Source organism: Microtus oregoni, unplaced genomic scaffold (genome assembly GCF_018167655.1).
Source record: "Microtus oregoni isolate MIOR12 unplaced genomic scaffold, Mior012 000004F_ref0000308, whole genome shotgun sequence".
Classification (NCBI taxonomy): domain Eukaryota; kingdom Metazoa; phylum Chordata; class Mammalia; order Rodentia; family Cricetidae; genus Microtus; species Microtus oregoni.
In genome coordinates, this window is record NW_024543063.1 from 63,133,235 (window position 1) to 63,154,291 (window position 21,057).

General features: G+C 52.2%; 1 protein-coding gene across 1 annotated transcript in view; it reads right to left on the bottom strand.

The window, feature by feature from the left end:
• Positions 1-333: 333 nt before the first annotated feature.
• The window catches only part of Nkd1 (NKD inhibitor of WNT signaling pathway 1), a 72,381-nt gene continuing 51,657 nt past the window's right edge, over positions 334-21,057 (bottom strand). The window contains exons 5-10 of the mRNA XM_041650187.1: positions 15,355-15,461; positions 12,525-12,620; positions 8,739-8,886; positions 8,164-8,248; positions 7,176-7,303; positions 334-6,607 (exon numbers count right to left, since the gene is read on the bottom strand). Coding sequence (XP_041506121.1) covers positions 6,015-6,607; positions 7,176-7,303; positions 8,164-8,248; positions 8,739-8,886; positions 12,525-12,620; positions 15,355-15,461 — 1,157 coding nt within the window. The 3' untranslated portion in view covers positions 334-6,014. The remainder of the gene's footprint in view (positions 6,608-7,175; positions 7,304-8,163; positions 8,249-8,738; positions 8,887-12,524; positions 12,621-15,354; positions 15,462-21,057) is intronic.

A 21,057-nucleotide genomic window follows, 5' to 3' on the forward strand; every position in this document is an offset into this window, starting at 1 on the left:
CTGAATTGTCCGGCCCCTCCCCAGGTTCCAGGTACTGGGTATCTGGAAGTAATCTGTGCCTTTGTGTAGACAGCAAGTGCCTCAGGTAGGAAAAAGGCCTTGAGTTGGTCTGGGGTTGGCTTCTGGGGACAAGTGTCTGGACAAGTTTGCCTACTGAAGTCTCTCCGTTCTCCTGTGTCTATGGTTGAAAGATCCTTCTCGTCCAATCACCATCAATTGTTCAAAACCACAAAGAACATTTGACTAAATTGTCACTGGTTCTGGGGGAGGCAGGAACCAACCAATCAACCAACCAGAAAAAAACAAAGACAACATAGTAATGGTTTGTTTCTTTTTAAATAAACTAAATTATTGCTTTTGCTGTGTTGTTTTATTGGCTTTTTGTTGTTGCTGTTGTTCTAGAGGGAAAAACCAAGGCCAAACATAAGCTATGCAAGAGCTCTAGCACTGAGCTACATCTTAAGTATGTTTTTCAAAACAAAGTCAAAAGATAGCAATGCCGTTGCTATGCACACTTTTATCCCTAGGACACCATCAGGAGGATGCTATGATTGACATGAGGCCATAAACTTCCCTGTTGTCTTGCAGCGGGTGCCTTATTTCTTTCACCAACATGCTCTCTCTCCTATTCACTAACCACCTACAGACACACGGGGGGCCCCCGAAGAACCCCACTTGGGGGTTGCAGACAAGACAGAAACTCGGGACCAGGTTTGAAGGCACGCATTGCTTGCTGCCCTCTGCTGGACTTGCTAAGGCTCCAGGAAGAACAGCCTGGTTGGAAAAGGATGAACAGATTTTGTGGTCTGCTTTGATGAATGCGTCCAGAATTTTGTTTTCAGAAATATCGAGCAGAGAAACACTAGTTAACATAGGGCATCAAAACGCCGGTGGAGGTGAGGAATAACCCTGTCAACCTGGGAACCTTTAAGATCTTTGGCCGTCTCTGCTTCTCACTCTGAGAGCTAAGCCCCAAATGGTTTCTCCATCCACCTTTCTACCTGGGGAGAGGGGTCTGCCAAAGCTGGCTCTCACAGTAACCAGGCACCTTGTAAACAAAGTGGTGGTCACACCGAGTTCGACGTTGCCAAGTCAACCTGGGCCCAGGGCTCCAAGGCCAAGTGCAGGAATCAGGAAAAGGGGTTTAAAAATGTGAATGCCTATCTCATCAGTGCCAGATCTCCTCTTAAGTGGAGGGTGAAGTCTGTATCCATGTCAGTGCCACGTGGACCACTCCAGCTGGGGCCACTAGATCTCAGTAAGTAAGGTTTGTGGCTTTGTGGCAATGGTGTAGACGGGCTCATCAGAGCCAATGGCAGCACAGCTAGGAGAGAAACTTTACCCATACAAATAGAGGTACTGAGCCCTCCAGCCTGGTCCTTTGCCTAGGTTATGGTCACTTATTCCAAGTTCTGTGGAGTTTTTGGGTCCCTACTACAGCACAGGAGGGGGTGTCTCTCCTTATCTCCCTCCTATCTCAATACACATACTCCTTGAGGCAGGGCCAAAACACAGGCTCTCAGAATTTTCAGGATGGCCTGTGGGCCAGATACACCACTTCTAGGGGTGGGAGCTTGTTAAAAACCACTGTCCCTGTACCTTAACCCTAATTCACCTATCCCCGCTAATCCAGAGGATTGGGCCTGGGAGTCTATATTTAACATGCTTCTTCAGTCCTGGGATTCAAATATTTCTCTCAAAAGACCGTCAGAAGTTATCTAGGGGACGTTGCAAGACTCTAGAGTATCACCTCGGCTGTATAGGATACTATCTGGGATCCTGAGCTCTTAATGGTCAGGCTACATCCCATACTTCTAAAATCAGCATCGTCACAGATGGGACCAAGAGACTGGCCTCTGTAACTTCCTCCAGGTGGTTCTGAATGCAGCTTCCATCCACTGACGGGCTGGCCTGTTCTCAAGTCACACCAGGAGGGGCTTGGGCCTCAATGAGTTAATTCTTAGCTGCCAGGTTGATGGGCTCCATGTAGCAGGATTGCTTGGAAGGCTGGGAGAAAGCAAAGGGCCGACTGCGTCAGCTTGAAGCTGGGTGTTTAAGTTAAACCCTGTCACTCCCTGGGACCACATACTGGGCACTGGGATCCCTCCAAAAGAAAATATATTGGGAAAAACGGGGGTTGGCTTCAAGATTCTGCTGCCTCAGAGCAGATCAGAGCCCCAAATGAAGGGGAAATCTGGGGTGAGGCGGGGGGAGTTTAATGATGGGAAGGGTGGCCTGTGCCTGCATCTAGTATCAGTAAGGCAGGTAACTGATGCATCTCCACCGTCTCTACAGACACAGCCCTGCTGCCGCACTGGGAATGGTAGGAAACCAAGGCCAACACCAGGAAATTGGTTGCTAGAGTGAACCTGGGTAAAGGGCAAGGTTGCTTTGGAGAATTTGGAGTGTGCAATCCCCGAGGGTGTGGCTGGCAGCCCGCACCTTCACACAGAGCTGAGGCTGCTGGGTGGCATCTATAGCCCAGGTCAGGGGACACAGGAGCTGCTCGTTAGAATGACTTTTGACAGGTAGCTCCTCTCTTCTCCTCTCTGGCTTTTGATCCTCAGGCCCAGCAGCAACCTGAGAAATCTGAGATGTGAATGCAGGGCAAAGGAGAAGGTCAAACAGGTCCTGGCTATGCCCTTTGCCAAAATGCCTAATTGGCATGGCCGGATGTGCGGTGTTCCCGAGAAGGGGAGGTGAGAGCACAGTGGCTATCCACCCTCCCACCAAGCAGCTAGTGCAGTCTGCTCGAAGCTTCAAGGCCATGATGCCTTGAATCAATCAAACAAACAAACAAACCGAGATACTTCTCTAGGCTCCAGGGATGCTGGGTGCTCAGAGCTCAGGGGCCAGAGAAGCAGCAGCTGCGCCCGGGAACTGGGTCACATCTACACAAAGGATCCAACTTCATCTCCTCTACCTTCCTCCCTCTCTCCTTTCTCCTTCTGGCTCCTCCTAATTATTTGCTATAACCACCTTTAAGGGGTCACCTACAATAGCTTCAAAACGGACACCACACTTGCTATTGAAACCAGCAGCTCTGTATTGACACCTTCTGCCACTTTCTGTCTCAAGAGTAGACAGCGAGACAAGTTACGTACAAGGACCCTCTGTGCAGTATGTCATGGCGAAGGATGAGAGACAACCCACAGGCCTGTCGGGAGGTGACAGTGCCCCTGAGCAAGAGAGGGCTGAGCAGCTGTTAGGGGGAGAGAGTTCAGTGACACGGGAGGAGGTCCCCAAGCACACTGGGCTGCAGAGAAAAGAGCCTAAGAATGAACGCTATGATGGTCCTTGGATAAAAATAAAAGAACAAGGTGGGGAGGGGACTGAACATAACTGCTGGGTTTTCTCTCATAAAAATAGATCAGAAAGAAATAGTGCAAAATGTCAGTATTTGAAACTTCTGGGTGGGGAGTTCAAGGTTACCGTTACACAACTGCTTCAAACTTTTTTTTTAAATTAACAAAATTTAAATTTGATATATTCTATAGAATGCATTTATTCTAGTAATGAAGACAGCCAGCATCTGGATTGTGCTCACGAGGGAGCAGCATTTCACTTACAATGCGTGCTGAGGAAAGGGAGTCGGGCCTTGAGTCCCTGCAGCCTGGCCAGTCTCTGTCCCAGTCACCATACTGCACCCACGGTCCTACAGGGCATCTGGACCTGGATGCTGGCATGGAGCCTGGTGAGTTCCCTTTTACTCTAAGCTTCTATGGGCTTTTACATGTGAACACGGTACTATTTTTCTAAGATGACTTTTAAGTTAGTAGGAAGGGGGGCCCTCCCTCCCTAGGCTGAGGATCCATGTTCTAAAGCCAGCAGCTCCCACTCCCTAGGCAGAGTTGCTCATGGTAACTTTGGACCTGGAGTCCACTGGGTTTTTATTTTTTCCTTGTTTTGTTTTCTGGCTGTTTCTCCCTCCTCCCTGCCCCAGCTGTTATCAGTGCTGACCCTGCCTCCTGTGGCAAGTGGTCACATACCAGGTGGGGCATGGTGATTGGTCCAGGGGTGACTACCTGATCTAAACCCAGCCTTTCACAACTCCTCATCAGGCTTTTGTTTCCTAGAAATTCTTTTCTCCTGGTCCTGGACCCAGAATGTCAGTAGCTCAGGCCTGCTGACACGGAGTAACTCAGGAACAAAAACCCTGGTTCATTCATATTGGAGCCTGTCATCTCAAAGCCAGCTCCCACAATGCCTTGCCCATTTGGTTTGGCTACAGTCACTTCCTGTGAGTTGGATTCTAATCAAACAGAAACTCACAACTACATGTGAGCAAAAGCCAGGGCTCACACCCTTCACGGTGTTAGGGATGCTGACGACTAGGACACAACGCTGCCACCTACCATGTGACTTCCGCAGATTCTCGACCTCTCTGAGCCTCAGATGCAGGCCCTGGACTTCTATTTCCTGTTTCCTCAGAGTGATGTCTTGAGGATTGCATCAACCAGTCCCAAGCAGACCAGCAACCAGGAAAATGAACACCATAAAAACAACTAATGCTGACTACCCCCAGAAGTCCATGCTTACCAACCATGCTAAACTCGGGAGACGAAGGGGCAGGGCAGACAGCTGCGATCATTTCCTTCTGAGGTCAGACTCTCTCGGGGACCATACCCAGATTCCTCCCTGCTCCCAAGACGGTCACCAGATGCCACTACAGAAGGATGTGGAAGAGGCAGGGGAGAGAGTCAGGACTTCCACCCCTGGGGGTTCCACACATTCCCTTACATTCCCTGAACGAAGGTCACAGCTTCCAGGTGCCTTTCAACCCTCACCTTTCAGGTGTAGGGGTAGCTTAGTGCCATTCTGGGTTCCACTGCCCCTCAGCCTTTGCTCTAGTGTTGACAGTGGTCCTTTCCTGGTTTCTCTAGCTCTTGGCTGATAAAATCCTGCTCTGTGAAGGACGCTGCCCCTACGGTCTCATCTGATATCCCTATTCTACTCTAAGCTTCTACACCCAAGCAGGATTCTCCAAAACTGCAGACTTCAAACCCAAAGAAATGACCTCTTATAAGAGGGAGGCGGTTGCCTGCGTCTGATGGACGAGCGACCTTACACGAAGCACACAGGGCACATCTGGGTTGCAGGAGCTTCCACAGAGCAGCGCAGTGATTTCTGCACACCAGCAAAGATACCTGAGAGTGTATTTATAGAAAGATACAGAGACACGGACAGGCAGCATCTACCTATAGTTACAAAGGTTGCCAGAGAGCCACAAAGTGTATCTGCTGATGGCAAACTCAGGTTTCATACCCTCCGACATACAATGGTGCCATCTTGGGAAACCATGCTTCTTTATGTGGCTGCTTCTCTCTGTAGCAGTTTCCAAAAGGAGAAGGCTGGCTCCAAGGACAATCCTTAAATACAGGTGCATCCTTTAAAAGCAAAGGGGGGCGCACGAGGGGAGAGGGGCACTTCCACATTGTGCATGGCAGATAAAAAAAAGGATGGGGCTGGCGTGGGCCAAGGTGAGGCAGCAACTCCAGAAAGCACAGCTAAGGGTCTGGGCTGAGGTGTGGAAACACGAGGGCAGGGAGGGCACTGCGATGCAGTCCACCAAAAGCCCCTGGAGCACGTGACAGTCGGTTAAGGGTGAAGTCAGACCGGAATAACACTGAGAGGTAGCAGCTGTTGTCCTCCGGAGCTCTTGAGGGTCTCTGAAGCTTGGCCAGGCAAGGGTGCGCTCCCAGAAGAGCAGAAGTGGGGCAGCTGGGCCGAGGGCTCCTGTGGTTTGGGAAGATCTGCGTGGACCCTGCAGCTGGGGTAGCCCAAGGACCCTTCCAAACCCAGAGTCACTTCTTGGGTGAGCTATATAATCCCCACAACATATAAATAAAAGTTTAGTTCTGTGTTTCCATATATCTTCTACATGAAGGCTAGCTAAATATTAGTGGAGTAACAATAATTATTAATAACAATAATTGTCATAATAACAATAATTAATAGAATAATAATGCCTCGAGGCGTGGGGGTGGGTCCTTCATGTGGTGGCCTGCTGGGGCTTAGGGCTGGTAGAAGTGGTGGTAGTGGTGGTGATGTTCGTGATGGTGGTGGTGCTCATGTCTCTGGACGGCCTGCCCAGCCTGGCTCTCATACACCACCACAGCAGGTAGCTCCCTGACCTGCTCCCGACCCATGACCGTGGTGCCTCCTGCAGCCAGTGGGGCCTGCAGGCCCCGGCAGCTGGCCTGGTTCTCCTTGGGTCGATGCTTGTGCTTCTTGTGCCCCAGGGGTGCCAGGGTGGGGAGGAGGGCTGGGCTGGTGGCCAAGTGGGCAGAGGGGGACACAGTGTGGGTGGTGGGCACAAGTGGGGGCTTGCTTCTTGCACCTCTGGCCCCGTGGCCCATTCCCATGTTCTTGCCCTGGGCCTTGGGGGACCTCACAAAGTGCTTGCTCCCATCCTGAGTACCCCGAAGCCGTTGCTGGAGCTCTGATGCCTTGGCAAATGGGGTATCAAGGAGGTGAAAAGAGCCGGGGTCCACACCTTGAGGCCTCCGGTGTGGGATGTGGGCAGCTTCTGGCTCGTGGGAGCGAGAGCGAGTGGGGTTGGAGATTCGAGGGGGCAGCTCTGACTTCTGGGCCACCGAAGGGGAGCCTAGGAACCAATCCAACAGATACTTCATGAGTGCCCACTGTGTGCACTGAGCTGCCCCGGGGTCCCCAGGTGCCACCACCTCTCTGTCTGAGCTATCGACACTCCTCCACAGGACAGGGAACCCTCCCATCTGCTGAGGAGAGGCCAGATGATTACGGATGGGACAAATGCATTCTATGTGTATAAAGGGAAGTGCATAGGGAACGGAGAAAGCACTCCACACAGAGGGAACAGGGGTGAAACAAGGTCCAGGGGCACAGAGGCTGGCAGTGCAGCACTGTCGTGGACCAAGTGGGTACCAGAGCTGTGGCTGATGCGGGGCCAGAGCGGGGATGGCCTACGTGGGACTACTGCTTTGGCTGGATTTGAAGCCCCCTCATTCTCCTAGGTTTAGCCCAACTTTGTCCAAGTACTACTTTCATTTTGGAAACATCTTTAATGCAACTGTCTCTGAGAAGAGCCTCTGATATGTCCAGTAAAAAGTTCCACATCTCCCCAGTCCTCAGGGAACAAAGGCCGCTACCCAGCACTGTGTTTTCGGTGGACACCCCGCCCAGCGGTCCCTTACCAGGCCCAAACTGAGACGCGTAGTTCTCTATCCCCGCCAGGTCTAGGTAGTGGTTTCTCCTCTCAATGTTCTCATCCACGCAATGGTGGTAGCAGCCCGGCTGCTCCAGGTGGCTGTCACCCTGGAACCTGTGACAAAAAGTATGTTGATTGGGAAGGCACAGGTCCAACACACAGCTCATTCCGCCCTGTGACTTGGGAGAAGGGGTCCGAGACAGAAACCCCCTGGTCTATGCCTTCGTTTCCCTGATGCCCACCACCTGTCCCATCTGTACCCCAGTCCCACCCATCTCAAGCCAGCCTTCCACTCAGTCCACTGCCCATCCAACAGCATCCTAGAATGTTCTGTCTGTTCCAAGTTCACATCAAGGACCGGTCCTTCTCCAACTACATCCTTTAGTGCCAGATGTGAACGATCCTCACACTTGCCTGAACAGCCTGCCTTCCCTCTGTTCATGCAGACACGACAAAAGGACAGATAGCTGCAGATCTATAAGCCCTTACCTACGATTCTGAAAGAAGCCTGCAAATGAAGGTTTTCTGAGCCCACTGAAGAGCCAGGCCATCCTAAGGGATGGGAGGTTTTTGTCTCACTGTTGTGAAGGAATGTGTACATAGTACCTGGTAGAAACACCAGTTGTGCTAGGCCCGAGGTGCTGTCCTAACCCCATCTAGAGTACATAACATGTCAGGAACAGCCAATATATGCTAATCCAAATCACATGCAGAAAATCTGAAGGATTTTTATATGGAATACAGTGAAGGACTATAGCTAGGGGTTTGTTTGTTGTTGTTGTTAGTTTTCCTGTGTTTCGTTTTTAAATTAGAGTCTTATTTGTAAATCTGTGCTTCTGAAATAGATCCAGGGCCCCTGCAAAAGACACAAAATAGAGCCTGCTGCTCAAAGTCCTTCAGATGTATGTATCCAGATGGTGCTCAATATATGTTCATGGGCCTGAGGTTGCCGCTTCTGCCTGTGCAAGTCGTACCTGAGAGGGGCTCGCTGCTTCTTCTCCCAGCCACGAAGTTCCTCAGCAGGCTTGGTGTCTGCTCGGGGCCTCGTGCTCTGCAGGTCTGAATCCCAGAAGCCCAAGAAATACTAGTCAGTACCTACTCCTTCTCTGCCTGGGACTGCCTGGCACCATGCCCTCAAACAAACAAACAAAACAACAACAACAAATACCCATCATGCTTCACCATAGCTTTGTGGTGAACTTTGGGTGGGCTTGCCCAGTGAAGATCAAGCTAGGTGCCTGTCCCACTGACCTCTCCAGATTCATAAGCTGCCCTCCAAGGCCTGGACTGCCATCTTCTGTACAACATGTCCCTGTAGCTTCTTGCTACAGTCTCATCTCTATGCCTTTGCTTACACAGGGCCTTCCATCTGCAACCCTCCCACCCCAGTCCGGGGCCTTCTCCTTCAAGGGCCCACCGAAGCCTTAACTACACTAAGCAACTGTCCAGGGAAGCTGGGACTCCTCCCACCCTCTCCTCCCACCCTTCCAGGCTGACTTGGGTCCTTCCTGTCTTTCCCAAAGTGGGTACCCACTCTGTCACCTCTCACCAGTATGGTTGAAAAGGACACTCCTCTTGCTCTGGCTCCCATCAGGGGCCACAGTGAGCTTCACCCGCAGTGTCTTGCTTGATGTGGGGGAATGGTTCACAGAGGAGTCAACCACCTCATAGATGGTGTGCAGCAAGCTGGTGATGTCCTGTTTGAGAGGAAGCAGACACCCCATGTACTTCAGCCGCAATGTACAGCCACCAGCAACCTGAGAGTTGGTGGCCGCCCCTATGCTGAAGGCCCCCAGCTCCTTCCCACAGAGCTGGAGGCAGAATGGTGGATTCAGGGAGAGAATAAGAAGTAAGAGAGCAAATGGAAGGGAGTTCAGAGCTCAGAGTGACTGTGAGCCACTGCGGTCCTCAGCAGGATGTGAAACCTCTCAGAGTAGCCTCATCCGGGAGGAGGAGAGTTTAAAAACCAGATCTCAACCCTCCTAGGTGACAGGCACCTAGTGATGCTACACACCCCTGTTCTTAGAGGGAAAACCAGAAATGTGATTCTGTCCATACACTGGACTGGATTATGGCCCCACCATTCCTCTGCCGAAGTCATCCCCATAAACATTGTGGCTGGATCAGTGAGTGATGGAGGTGATGGAAGAGAGGTGTGTGGGAACAGATGCTGCTGTTCTGTGGCTCTTGCAGCTCACTTGTCCTCTGCCTGGAAGAAGGCAGCTGTCCACAGACTAGGAAAGGAGTGTTCACCAGAACCATGGGGGCTGCTGCCTCAGCCCTAACCTCCAGCCTCCAGGATGGAGGAAGATCAGTTTCTGTTGCTGAAGCATGAGGTAAGTGTCCCTGGAGACAAACTGATCGGTGAGAAACCTAACCAAATATTTCTGGCCTGAATGGGGATCCCAGCGGTGTTCTATGAGGAGGATCTCAGAGACTTCTGACTGGAGTCCGGAAGAGTACCCCTTACTGGGACTTCTGTGCTCCGGTTATCTGTGGTCAGCTGTCTGGGGAACAGCCGCTTGCTTTAAAAACACTCTCCACCAGACACACTCAGCTACTGCCCAGCAATTCTTCATGACCCCGAGAGACTTGGCCTTCTCCTCTCTCCTCCCTTAGGCCGAGGCAGAGACGAATGACCTTAGCGATGCTGTAGCCAGGCATGAACGGTCTATCATGGCATAGGCATCCCCATGAAACATGGTGGACATGCCGCTAGGCTGACTCTGAGGCCACTCAGAGAAGCCAGAAATCCAGAATCTTCTGAGAAATATCCCAAATCGTCAACATCGACAACTAACTTAATTCTTAACAAAAGCTTCCGAAAGACCAGACCAGAATATGTTTAGGACAAACTGTGTGTGTGTGTGTGGGGGGGGGATCAGTTTGAGACTCAGATTCCAGCTGCTCCCTCCTGGCATGCTCAGCTGTCTCAGCTCCTCTGGTGAGGTCACACAGAACCCCGAACCCCTCTTCCTGTCCTTCCCATGGCTCCCTGCACAGCTCTGCTACATGCTCTAGAGCTACACCATCTTCCAAAGCCATGATGGAGGTCCTGTTTGGTGCCTTCAGCACCGAGCTGAAGAAGCTGCTTTGCTACCATCTTAAAAGCCAAGGTATGGCACACAGGAACAGGCTGCTACTATACTATATAAAGACAATACAGTAAATGTGCAGTCTCAGGGTGGCATATGGGGAGCTGGCGGAGTTTTTAGGGGATAAGACCTTGTAGAGAGCCTTCAGGCCATTGAAGACATGCTCCTAAAGGGGACCTGGTCCTTTCTTTTCTCTCTCTCTCTCTCCTCTTCCTTTCAACTGAAGTGAGCAGTTTTGTTTTTCCATGCACACCTGCCAGAATATGCTGCCTTGCCACAGGCTCAAAACAACAGAACCAACCATTGTGCACTGGAGTAAGCCTGTTGCCTTTTAAAGCTGAGTAGCTCAGTATTTGGTACAGTGGCAGAAAGCTGCTGACACAGGTGATTGAGAGCCCAAAGGTTCCCATGTTCAGCCCACACCCAGGCTCCAGGCAGCAGATGCAGCGAGGCAGGAGCCTGTTTTCCGGGACACACCAAAATCCATATGCTCACACTAGGAAGAAGAGTGGGAGAGCTTTGTGCAGCAGGTGTAAAGGGGAGCTTTGCGGCTAGAGACGGAAGAGGCGCCAGGCAGGGTTCTCGACCCAAAGTCAGCATTCTAGCTCCTCAGAAGACACAGCCCAGAGGCTTGCTTCAGGCTATGCTGGGCCACCTGCCTTTCTTGTGGCTTCTTCCTCTCATCACCAAGGACATGAGTAAGAAAGGAGAAAGGAGCATCTGCCCCTGTAGCTTCTTGCAAGGACTCTGAAGGAGGGTCTATGCACAGGAGGTGCCTCACGTGTATACAACAGGGAGAAAGGAAGACGGCAGTCACCAAGAGATGGCCACCTTCACTGTGGTGTGTATGACAAAGACGTCACAGATGGCCTAGCCATCTAGGCTGTCTGAGAAGCCAGTGAGACTTGACTCTGGGCTGGGTATGGAAATTTTGAATGGGAGAAATTCCTGAGAGGGAGGGATCCAGGCTAGAACTGGGAGCATTCAGTGCCATGGAGAGAGTGTAGAGTAAGAGAAGAACAGCTATGATATGAGTAAGGCCTGGACTATGCATACTAAGCCCCCAGAACTGAATTACAGGTGAATGAGTCAATGCATTCCTGTTGCTGTTAGCTGCAACAGGATGAGCTAGAATCCTGCATGCATAGTTAAACATTAGTTAGCCTCCTCCTCCCACCTGGTTCTCAGGCCTCCAAGGTACAGTTTGGGATAGAGGCGGGCTTTGTAAAGCCACATACCCCTCAGAGAGCTTAAAGGTGACTTCCTGCAGATGCTGTGGAGAAGCTAATACTTGTCCCAACCTGACTGGGATAAGGAGATATGGAGGCCAAGCTTTCATTACTCTGGAGACACTGCAGGCCCACACAAAGCCCACCCACCTGGTCTTACATCTCTACACAGGTGTCAAGCACCATCTCTAACAGACCCCTCCTCAAAGTGCAGGCAGGCCTGGGAGGAAGAGGGAAGGATGCTGAGCCTGAGCCCACCTTGGCTTTCCTGGCCCCTGGAATGAAATCTGGGTTGCTTGCAGGGCCTAAGACCCACTACTCTGCAAAGGGGCCAAGGGCCAATCTCCTTCAGTTCTTAATCAGAGATCAGCTAGGCAGGCACACTCCCAGGCCAGCGTGCTGCAAGGCTGAGCCAGCTTAGCACTGGGATGTCCCTCCAAGAAGCTGCTCCCTCCTGTCCCATTGGTGTTTTCTGCTTCATCGGGTTGTCAGAGCAACACATGGAGAACTGAGACTGTGTCTCCCCTGCTGAGTGCTTAGCCTGGTACACAGCTGTTGCAGAGACAGAGGCATGGAGAAGGTGAGAAGAACTTGGGAGGAGTTGTAGGAGGCTCTGAACGGTGGCAGGACTAAGACCAGTCACAGCTGCTGCTTGCTCTTGCCCTGTGTGGCCTTTGAGGCCCACTGAAGCAATCAAGGGTAGCTGCTAGAGCTTGGGGATGGCAAGAGGAAGGAAGTAGGGAAAGATTGTTGGAACCTGGGATTCCTCTCTGGGAAAGCCTTGAACTGTGCCGCTGTCTCCCACCTCTCCCCAGTGGGGTACCCCCAACCCTGGACTGTGAGGTGCTCAGCTGTACTCGTTCTGGCCCTTATCCTCACAGACACCCTTCAGGATACTCCCAGCAGCCTTCCCTAGCCCTACCCCCACCAGGCAGGAGGAGGGGGCAGCAGACTCAGGCTGAGTCCAGCTCCTATGACTGAGGGCTGCCAAGTGGCAGCAAGCACACTTACCTCACGGGTGACTTTGCCATTGTTGTCGAAGTCATACAGAGTGAAAGTCCATTCCTGTCGGCTGTCCTCCTCCACAGAAACATCACACTGAAGCTCCTACAGAAAGACAGTGGCTTGTTTACTTATCAACTACATAATCACCTTACCTTGGGACCAGTGGTTAAGGCCTTGGCACCTGGCTATTCCCTGACATTGGGAAAGGCAGAAGAACAATGGCTAAGACATGACAGGCAGGGAAAGAGGCCAGAGCCTAAGCAGGGCATACAGGTCTCAGGGCACCAACAACCTCTAATGTACAAAGACAAAGGAAACACGAGGACTCTGACAGGAGACTGTAGCCTTACAAGGCTCTAAACTTCAACCAAAGGTGAGAGAAGTTTCTGGAAGGAAATAGTGACCAATGACTAGGAAGCCAGGCAAGATCCCAGGACGGGCAACTGAACTGGGCAGCAGCAGGCTGGACGTGAAGAGGTGAAACTCTAGTCTGCCCAGACTCCTCCTGGCACGGCCCCAACAGTTGTACCATCCTGGACAGGTTGCTATGTTTCTGAGGCTTCATTTTCCTTTCATATAAAATACAGAAAATGATTGTATCTGTCCTCTGATCTGTAAGTTTGTCAGAACACTAAGTCCCTTCCCATGTGGCCCTCCATCGGCTCAGAGTTCCCAGGTCCCCTGCCGCTATGGGGACAGTTGTCATACTTCCACCTCAACTATCCTGCTTCTCTGCCAAGAGCAGCTCTACAGGGCCAGGCTTCAAAGACCCAGAGGTGACCTGATCAATAGGATGGCAGACTCCGTGCCCCAGCTCAGACAGCACGGAGACAGGCCTCACCACAGGGGAAATGCCTGCTAACTGGAGTGTGCGTGGCCTCACCACCACCAGGGGAAATGCCTGCTAACTGGAGTGTGCGTGGCCTCACCACCATCAGGGGAAATGCCTGCTAACTGGAGTGTGCGTGGCCTCACCACCATCAGGGGAAATGCTGCTCTCTGGAGTGTGCGTGGCCTCACCACCACAGGGGAAATGCCTGCTAACTGGAGTGTGCATGGCCTCACCACCATCAGGGGAAATGCCTGCTAACTGGAGTGTGCGTGGCCTCACCACCACAGGGGAAATGCCTGCTAACTGGAGTGTGCGTGGCCTCACCACCACAGGGGAAATGCCTGCTAACTGGAGTGTGCGTGGCCTCACCACCACCAGGGGAAATGCCTGCTAACTGGAGTGTGCGTGGCCTCACCACCACAGGGGAAATGCCTGCTAACTGGAGTGTGCGTGGCCTCACCACCACCAGGGGAAATGCCTGCTAACTGGAGTGTGCGTGGCCTCACCACCATCAGGGGAAATGCTGCTCTCTGGAGTGTGCGTGGCCTCACAACCACAGGGGAAATGCCTGCTAACTGGAGTGTGCGTGGCCTCACCACCACCAGGGGAAATGCCTGCTAACTGGAGTGTGCGTGGCCTCACCACCATCAGGGGAAATGCTGCTCTCTGGAGTGTGCGTGGCCTCACCACCACAGGGGAAATGCCTGCTAACTGGAGTGTGCGTGGCCTCACCACCATCAGGGGAAATGCTGCTCTCTGGAGTGTGCGTGGCCTTACCACAGGGGAAATGCCTGCTAACTGGAGTGTGCGTGGCCTCACCACCATCAGGGGAAATGCCTGCTAACTGGAGTGTGCGTGGCAGGCAAGGTGTTCTACTTGCAGCCGCTGCTGCCTGAAGCTGGCTTCCCTCTCTGGTTCTCAAGTAGGTCATGCTGAGTCCAAAGCAGGCCTTCCCTCATCTACGACATGCTAATTGGACACCTGCCAAGTGCCCATTCTACTCCTGAGGAAGTACTTGATGTGATACAACACATAGCACACATACACACCTGCACATATGTGCCACACTGGTTCGCTAGCTATGCCCCTTGTCATAGTGACTAGCATGTCACCTTGACCACACTGCTTGATCAGCAAGGGCAGGAACCAGAAACCATACCCATTTCACCGTTGGTCTCCTGGTGAGCAACAGGGCTCCATGAGCCCTAGGGTAAAGAAGGAGGCCCCAGTATTCTGAGCAAGGAACACTCTGTGGGGTGGAAGCACCGAAAGCTTCCAGAACCGTGCAGATCCTCACTAACCCCACAGTCCAGGGAGCCTGAAACGTAAAGGGTCTTGGCCTGAACTCACAGCTTCATGCCAACAGTAGAGCTGTGCCCTGTGGTCTCAGGAAGGGAAGGACAGGGAAGCAGTGAGGCATTGATGTGAGGGATGCCAGCAACCTCCACCGATTGCAGCCTCAATGTGAGCTCTCGCTCTGTGCTTGGTGCCTGGAACTCAGCTGCCCATTCTGCTGCACTGCTGGGGCCAGAGAAGGGCAGGAGGATGGGCAATATCGTGTGTGTGTGTGAGGGGGGTATCCTTTGTGTTGTCCATGTGGATTAGAAACAGAAGTCCAGATAGAATTAGGGCCCTGCCCAGAACCTCCAGTCTTAGATTCCTTCATACCACAGGAGGCCCCCATATGTCTCAAGTTAACTCTGGGGGTGAAATGGAAGGCTTGAAGAATCTGAGGATCCTGTAAGAGGGCAACAGGCCCAAGGACCAGAGCCCTGTCTCCCCATGTACATACCCACCTTGTCGTAGGGTCCTATTATTGTGTATTTGCCACCACCCACGTGGGGGAGGCCATCACTGAGATACTATGGCCCAGAGGCAGCAGCAGGGATCTCCCACAGAAGCAACTATCCACATAAGAGTTAAGAGGTCATTCCTTCTAGATGGGCCTCGGTTTACCCCTTCTAGAGCACCGCCATGACTCACAACCCTCCAAAGCAAACTTACTTCAAACTTCAGCTGCTTCTTGGAGCCGGGAACAGGGTCATTCACTTTCTCCATTCTCTTCTCATCTCCACTGCCCAGGCTGTCGGTCTTCTCGGGCGGCAGGGCCACTGTGGGGAGGCAGAGGGAAAGGGGAGGAAAATCAAGATCAGGGTGGCTATGCCCTGTCCTCAGGCCCCTCCTGCCCTGCCTCTTGGCTGTGTTCCACGTCCTTTGATTCTTTGGCCCTGATGATGCCACAGGCTGCCCCAGAGAACGCCTCTGTGGTGTAGCCACACCAGTTACTCAGGTTTCCCTGTAGCCTCTCAGACTCCTACTCCGTCCCAACTTTACAGCCCGGATAAGCAGCCCGCAGACTGAGTACCTGGTAGAGACAACTGGCCACTTAGCAGGGCTGGACCTGGAAAGGTGCTTAGGGAACTGGATAAGGTGTGGGACCTTAGCCTTCTGTATTCACTGCTTCCTATACTGACACTGTGGGATCCTCAAAGATGCTATAGTGGGCAGGGCAGAGAGATGGGAACTGAGTTAACACAGTTTGAAGAAAGGTATATGTATATGTGGTGAAGGACACCATGTACCACACAATGGCCTCTTCGGGGATTGCACTCACTCTGACCCTTGCCCTTGGCCTCTGCTCACCTGGGAACCTTCTGTCTGCAAAAGGGCATGGTCTTCTGTGCGTCTGACTCTCAGGAGCAGAGAGAGAATGTGAAATTTGTGGCCCACTGGCACTACCACCACCCTAGACCCAGAACCCAGACTACAGGTTTCACCATGTAACAGAATGCCTCTGACCCTTTCCATGTGACACAGGGGGCTTCAGTTTACTTTTCTAGAAGATGCTCCCATCTTTTCCCTCCCCAAAGTTCCCCAATGTCCTGATACAGTAACTCTGCTGTACTACTTTGAAGGGAACAAACTGAGTACGGCTCCTGACCTAAGAAGGCTAGGTTGCCGGAGGGCAGCCAAGATGGCTCAGCTTGACCAATAGTTCCAGTTGAACCTTTTGGGGATGCCATGATCATGGCAAAATGAGGTACAGGTCAGGAAATTGGGGCTCTGCCCATACCCCGCTCAATTCGCATATCCCAGTGTTGCAATGAGCACCTAAGCACAACAGCGAGAAGGAGGTGCAGTGGGGAGGGGCACACAACCCTTGCTTTGCTCCTACTTTCCAAGTCAGGGCTCTCTTCCTGGTATCTATTTGCAGCAGTCCACACGGCACCACGGAACCGGCATCAACACATGGGTGATGGACTCTCATAGTAACCGGGCCCCACCACCTTCAGCACTGGCCATTCATCGACTCTCTCTTCACTGGGACCTTGTGAGGCGGTTACTGTTATTAACTCCATTTACCAGATAGGAAAACCACGGCATAAGAATACTCCAGGCTCTCAGACACCACAGCCAACTACAAACTGGCCTGCAGCAGTGGTTGTGTCCCCTGGGAACCTCTCTTTTCTCTCTCCCTGCCTTGGCGCAGCCACTATCCACAGGGGCCTCCAGCCGTTAGTGTCCCGAGAGCCAACAACCCTCTAATGCCATCACAACTGCTGACTGTGGAGATGCTCTGTTACCGCAGAGTAAAGCCAAAGGAACACAAAACTAGAATGGCCACCTCCTCAAAGGCTCCAGGGGCCCAGCATGCTTCCTGTATGCCAGGCAGGCCACTGGCCCACTACTTTGGATTCCATCCTTAATAGTCCCATCCTGATCTTATTGGTCAGATATTCTCCTCCAGAGGGCCCTGAATCCAGGAAGACCAGGCTGGAGACTCACCAGGGACTCGGAGACAGTCAAGTACCAGCTACTCAGTCTATCCAGTGCCCACTGGACCACAGATGCTATCCTGAGTCCAGGCAGGGCATGCAGTATGGCCATGCCATTCAGGCTCCGGGACAGGTGGCCCTCTTGCTACCCCTTGAAGAAGGGAGCTCTGCTGAGCCTTAGCTTCAGGTGCTACCAAAGTCTCCAGCAGACACCGCTGGGCTGTGCAGGAGCACCTCAGGTGAGTGGCATTTGGTGCTCCTCCTTTTCCAACCCTGGCAGCTTTAAGAAAGTCTGTACAGTGGGGGAAGGGTGGTGTCTCCTCACCCTTCCTGGTGAGCCAGGGATGCTGGTCCTCAGCAGACAGCATCCTCAAGCCAGTTCCAGGAGAGAACTATGAGGACACTGTTGGTCAGACACCACGGTAGGTGCTCGGTAAGTGCTGACTGTGCCTAGTCCCAGCTGGTAGCTCAGGTCCAAACTGTCTCCTTTGCCCCAACCTGCCCCTTTGCAGGAACTATAGAGACATCACAGCCTGCAGAACCCTGCTCCTCCCCCTCCCAGAGAGAGAAGAGGAAGCAGAAAGCAAAACAAAGCCGAGTTCCATCTTCAAAGCCACTGCCTGGCTCTGCAGAGGTCCCGCTGATGCGAGCTGGCCAGGCTTATCGAAACCCGACTTCAAGTTCAAAGGGAAGTTATCAGACAAGCACCTCCAGGTTCAATGTCGCCTTTCATGTTCCACTTGATAAGCCCAAAGACAAGGAACCGCTGTTCCATTCTCTCTGGAGTGCCCTTGCTGCCATGCTAGAAAGCATGTCTTCCTTTGGGACCTCCCTGCCCCTTCCTTTTTCCCCACCTGGAGTGGAAAGCACCCCCTTTTATCCTCATGTGTCCTCCCTAGAGACCAGAGAGGCAGGCATAGGCTGTCCTCTCTTCCCCAGCAGGTCCCTCATGCTGTCCTAGCCCAACAAGCCTCCAGGGTAGCCCCAGGTGGTCATGTCAGTGAGTGTGCAGAGCCTCCCATCCTGGGCAGGGCAGAAATGAACAGCAGGCCCTGGAGACATGCTGCCCCAGGGTTGTGAGGCCAGTAAGACTCCTCGACACTCTGTGCCCTACCAAAGAAGACCTCTCACCTCTATTGTCCCCTGATCAAGTGCCAGAAGAGGAGGCAGAGAACCCACAGAAAACCATGCAGGCCCAGGGTCAGAGGGAGGGGCTAGGATTTCGACAACTGGCATGGGATTCGCAGATGACCCCTCTGAAACCAAACCAAGGCAAAGGGTATTGTGCCCAGGTAGCTAATCAGAGCATCTCTACTTGGCTACGGCCATTGCCACAAGGGCCAGGCAGCAGCAAACTCTGCTAACAGCAGGCCACCCAAGTCACATACACTGGGACGATACTAAGCTGCCAAAAAGGACTCTAGTGCCCAAGACCTCTCTCTGCCTCTTGATCCAGACACATCTCTTAGAGGCACTCTGGGCATATTCCGACTGCCAGGGAGAGTCACAGCAGGGCACACTGTCAATGCGGCAGGAGAAAGGTGGGCAAAAACAGCATGTTTGGGTGATATGGAGCAGGGTGCCAACTGTGTCTTGTGAGCCACTGGGCCTGAGCCTGGCTTTCTAGGCAAAGCTTAATGAGATAGACCACACTCACTAGTCTCTGGCTGCTTCTCTGCACACACGAGAGCTGAGTCACATCCTAAGAGTTCTCATGCTCCACACAGCTTAAGATAGGAGCTGTCTGGTCCTCTCTGAACCTTTGGGTATTACTGCTTTAGGTGAAGGCGGTTCTCCATATCTTCCAGAGCATATGCTTGTTAAATAGGACACAGCCTGGAGTAACCTGTGACTTACTGTTTGGCCAACTGGAAACCCTGTGTGGTACCCAACCTGCTCAATCATTCACTGTGGCCACAGAAGAGAAAAAAAAATGACATTTCTACTTTCTTAAAATTGCTTCTTAGCCCAGAAGGACATGGGGGCTGTTTGTAGGGCTCCTTCTCTTTGGAAGCTGCTTTCTGTCCTTCTCACATGGAGGCCATGGCCACCAGAGCTGGCTGGCTGATTCTGCAGATGATGGTTCGTTCTCTCTCCGCATCAGCTCCAGCCTGGCCGCACTCCACCCCCAGCAACTGCCAGATTAAATGCATTACTTGACCATCTTCACCCGGCTCCCTTTGAAGTTCCCTTCTCAAGCTTCAAAATACCTTTTGGAGGGAGATCAGACAGCATTAAACAGAATTACTAATTAATTAAGCAAAGTTAAATTTTAAACACTGTTTGTTGTGTTAGCCAAAAGCCTGAACAGAACAGACTTCTTTCCTCCACTGAGATCAAAGACAGCCTCTTTCCCTCTCCCCTCCCCCAGTTTAAAAGAGGGAAGGAGGAGGAAGAAGAGAAAGGGAAGAGACTTAGGAACCAGGGAAAGGTGGCAGCTGTAATTAGGGCCTTCCCCAGGGCCAACAGGAGGCACCCTTGGGATCACATGCTGGGAGAGTTCCCCATCACTTTCTGGGGACTGTTTACCCTGGCAAACAGCAGTGACCCAGAGAGCAGCCTGGCACAGCCCACCCAGCCTGAGCGCTGACAGCTGGCGCCACCCAAACAGCAGGGGGAGAAGAGGGCTAGGAAACCAAGTGGGCCCTCCTTGTGCAGTAGCTCCCTCCTAAGCTGCAAGGGGGCATGCTTACCTAGGGCTCCTGCCCTGTGGCTGGGGCTACAGGGGTCATGTGGGGTTGCTGGGAGACACTTTGAGAAGCAGGCTGTGTATTGCTCCATTCCAGAAGTGTCGTGCACATGACACCAGAGACGTGCACAGCGTACTACTTCTGACATTTCTTAAGCAAAAGGCAGGCAGGTGTGGAAGGAGGAGCACTGAGTGCTGTCTCTTAATTGGTACAAATGCATTGGAGCCGACAGGGCGTGGTCTGCTTCCATTCAATCTGGCAATTCATTCTATAGAGTCCCATATGGGGCCCTCTGACAACCTCACAGCAGGCTCTGTATCTGCACAGACAGAACACTAACTTCCTGGAGGCTGGTCCTGGTAGCTGCTGCCTCTGTATTGCCCACAGGAGCTGGTGCATCTATGCACCTTTGCAGAGGAGGGAGTTTTCATAGGCATGAGCCCAGCTGTGCCGTGCCCTATACACAGGCACAGGTAAGGACAGACAGGTGCTGTCCATCCTGGCTTGAGCAACATGGAGGCTTGGTGTGGAAAGAGATGGTTGAAAAATGGGCACAAATCCAAACTCAGGTGACAGTGCTAGTTTATTTCAACACGGTCTACAAAAGCCCAGTTAACAGCAAGCTTGGATAAAAGTGACAAATTGGAAAGCAGGTTATGAGCAAGGCAGTGCGGAGATGACCATCAAGAGTGTGGCACGCGTCTCTCCACCTGGACAGAGAACACATTTTCAGGCAGACACAACAGAAGACTGAGCACAAGCTGGAGCTTCCGTGCTGAAGTTTGGACACACGCTCTGCCATGCTCCTGACCCCCTGCGATTGTCTGCACAAAGATATCTGTGATAAATATTCTGCTCTAAGGGTGGCTTTGCCAGGATGTTTCTGGGCCTCCAAACCTCCAGCAGCAGCTGTCAGGGGGAATGCACATGGATTTTAATATTAGCCTATGCCAAAAATAATTAGGAGGGTAAATCTGCGGTCGTGAGGAGAAAGATCGTGTGTGCATTCCAGGCCAAATGGTTTCTTGGATGACTGGCACAGGCCTCATGAGGGAAAGGGCTCTAGAGATGCACAGATGTGCCAGCCTGGCACTGCTGGTCAGGTTGGCGGGTACACATGTTGTCTCATTAAGTCCTTACTAACACAATGTAGGAGTGTCCCCATTTGCATTTCACAACACTGGGAGTGAAGCTTAAAAAGCAGAACTGAAAGCTGGGCAAGGCGGCAATGCTTGTCTCAG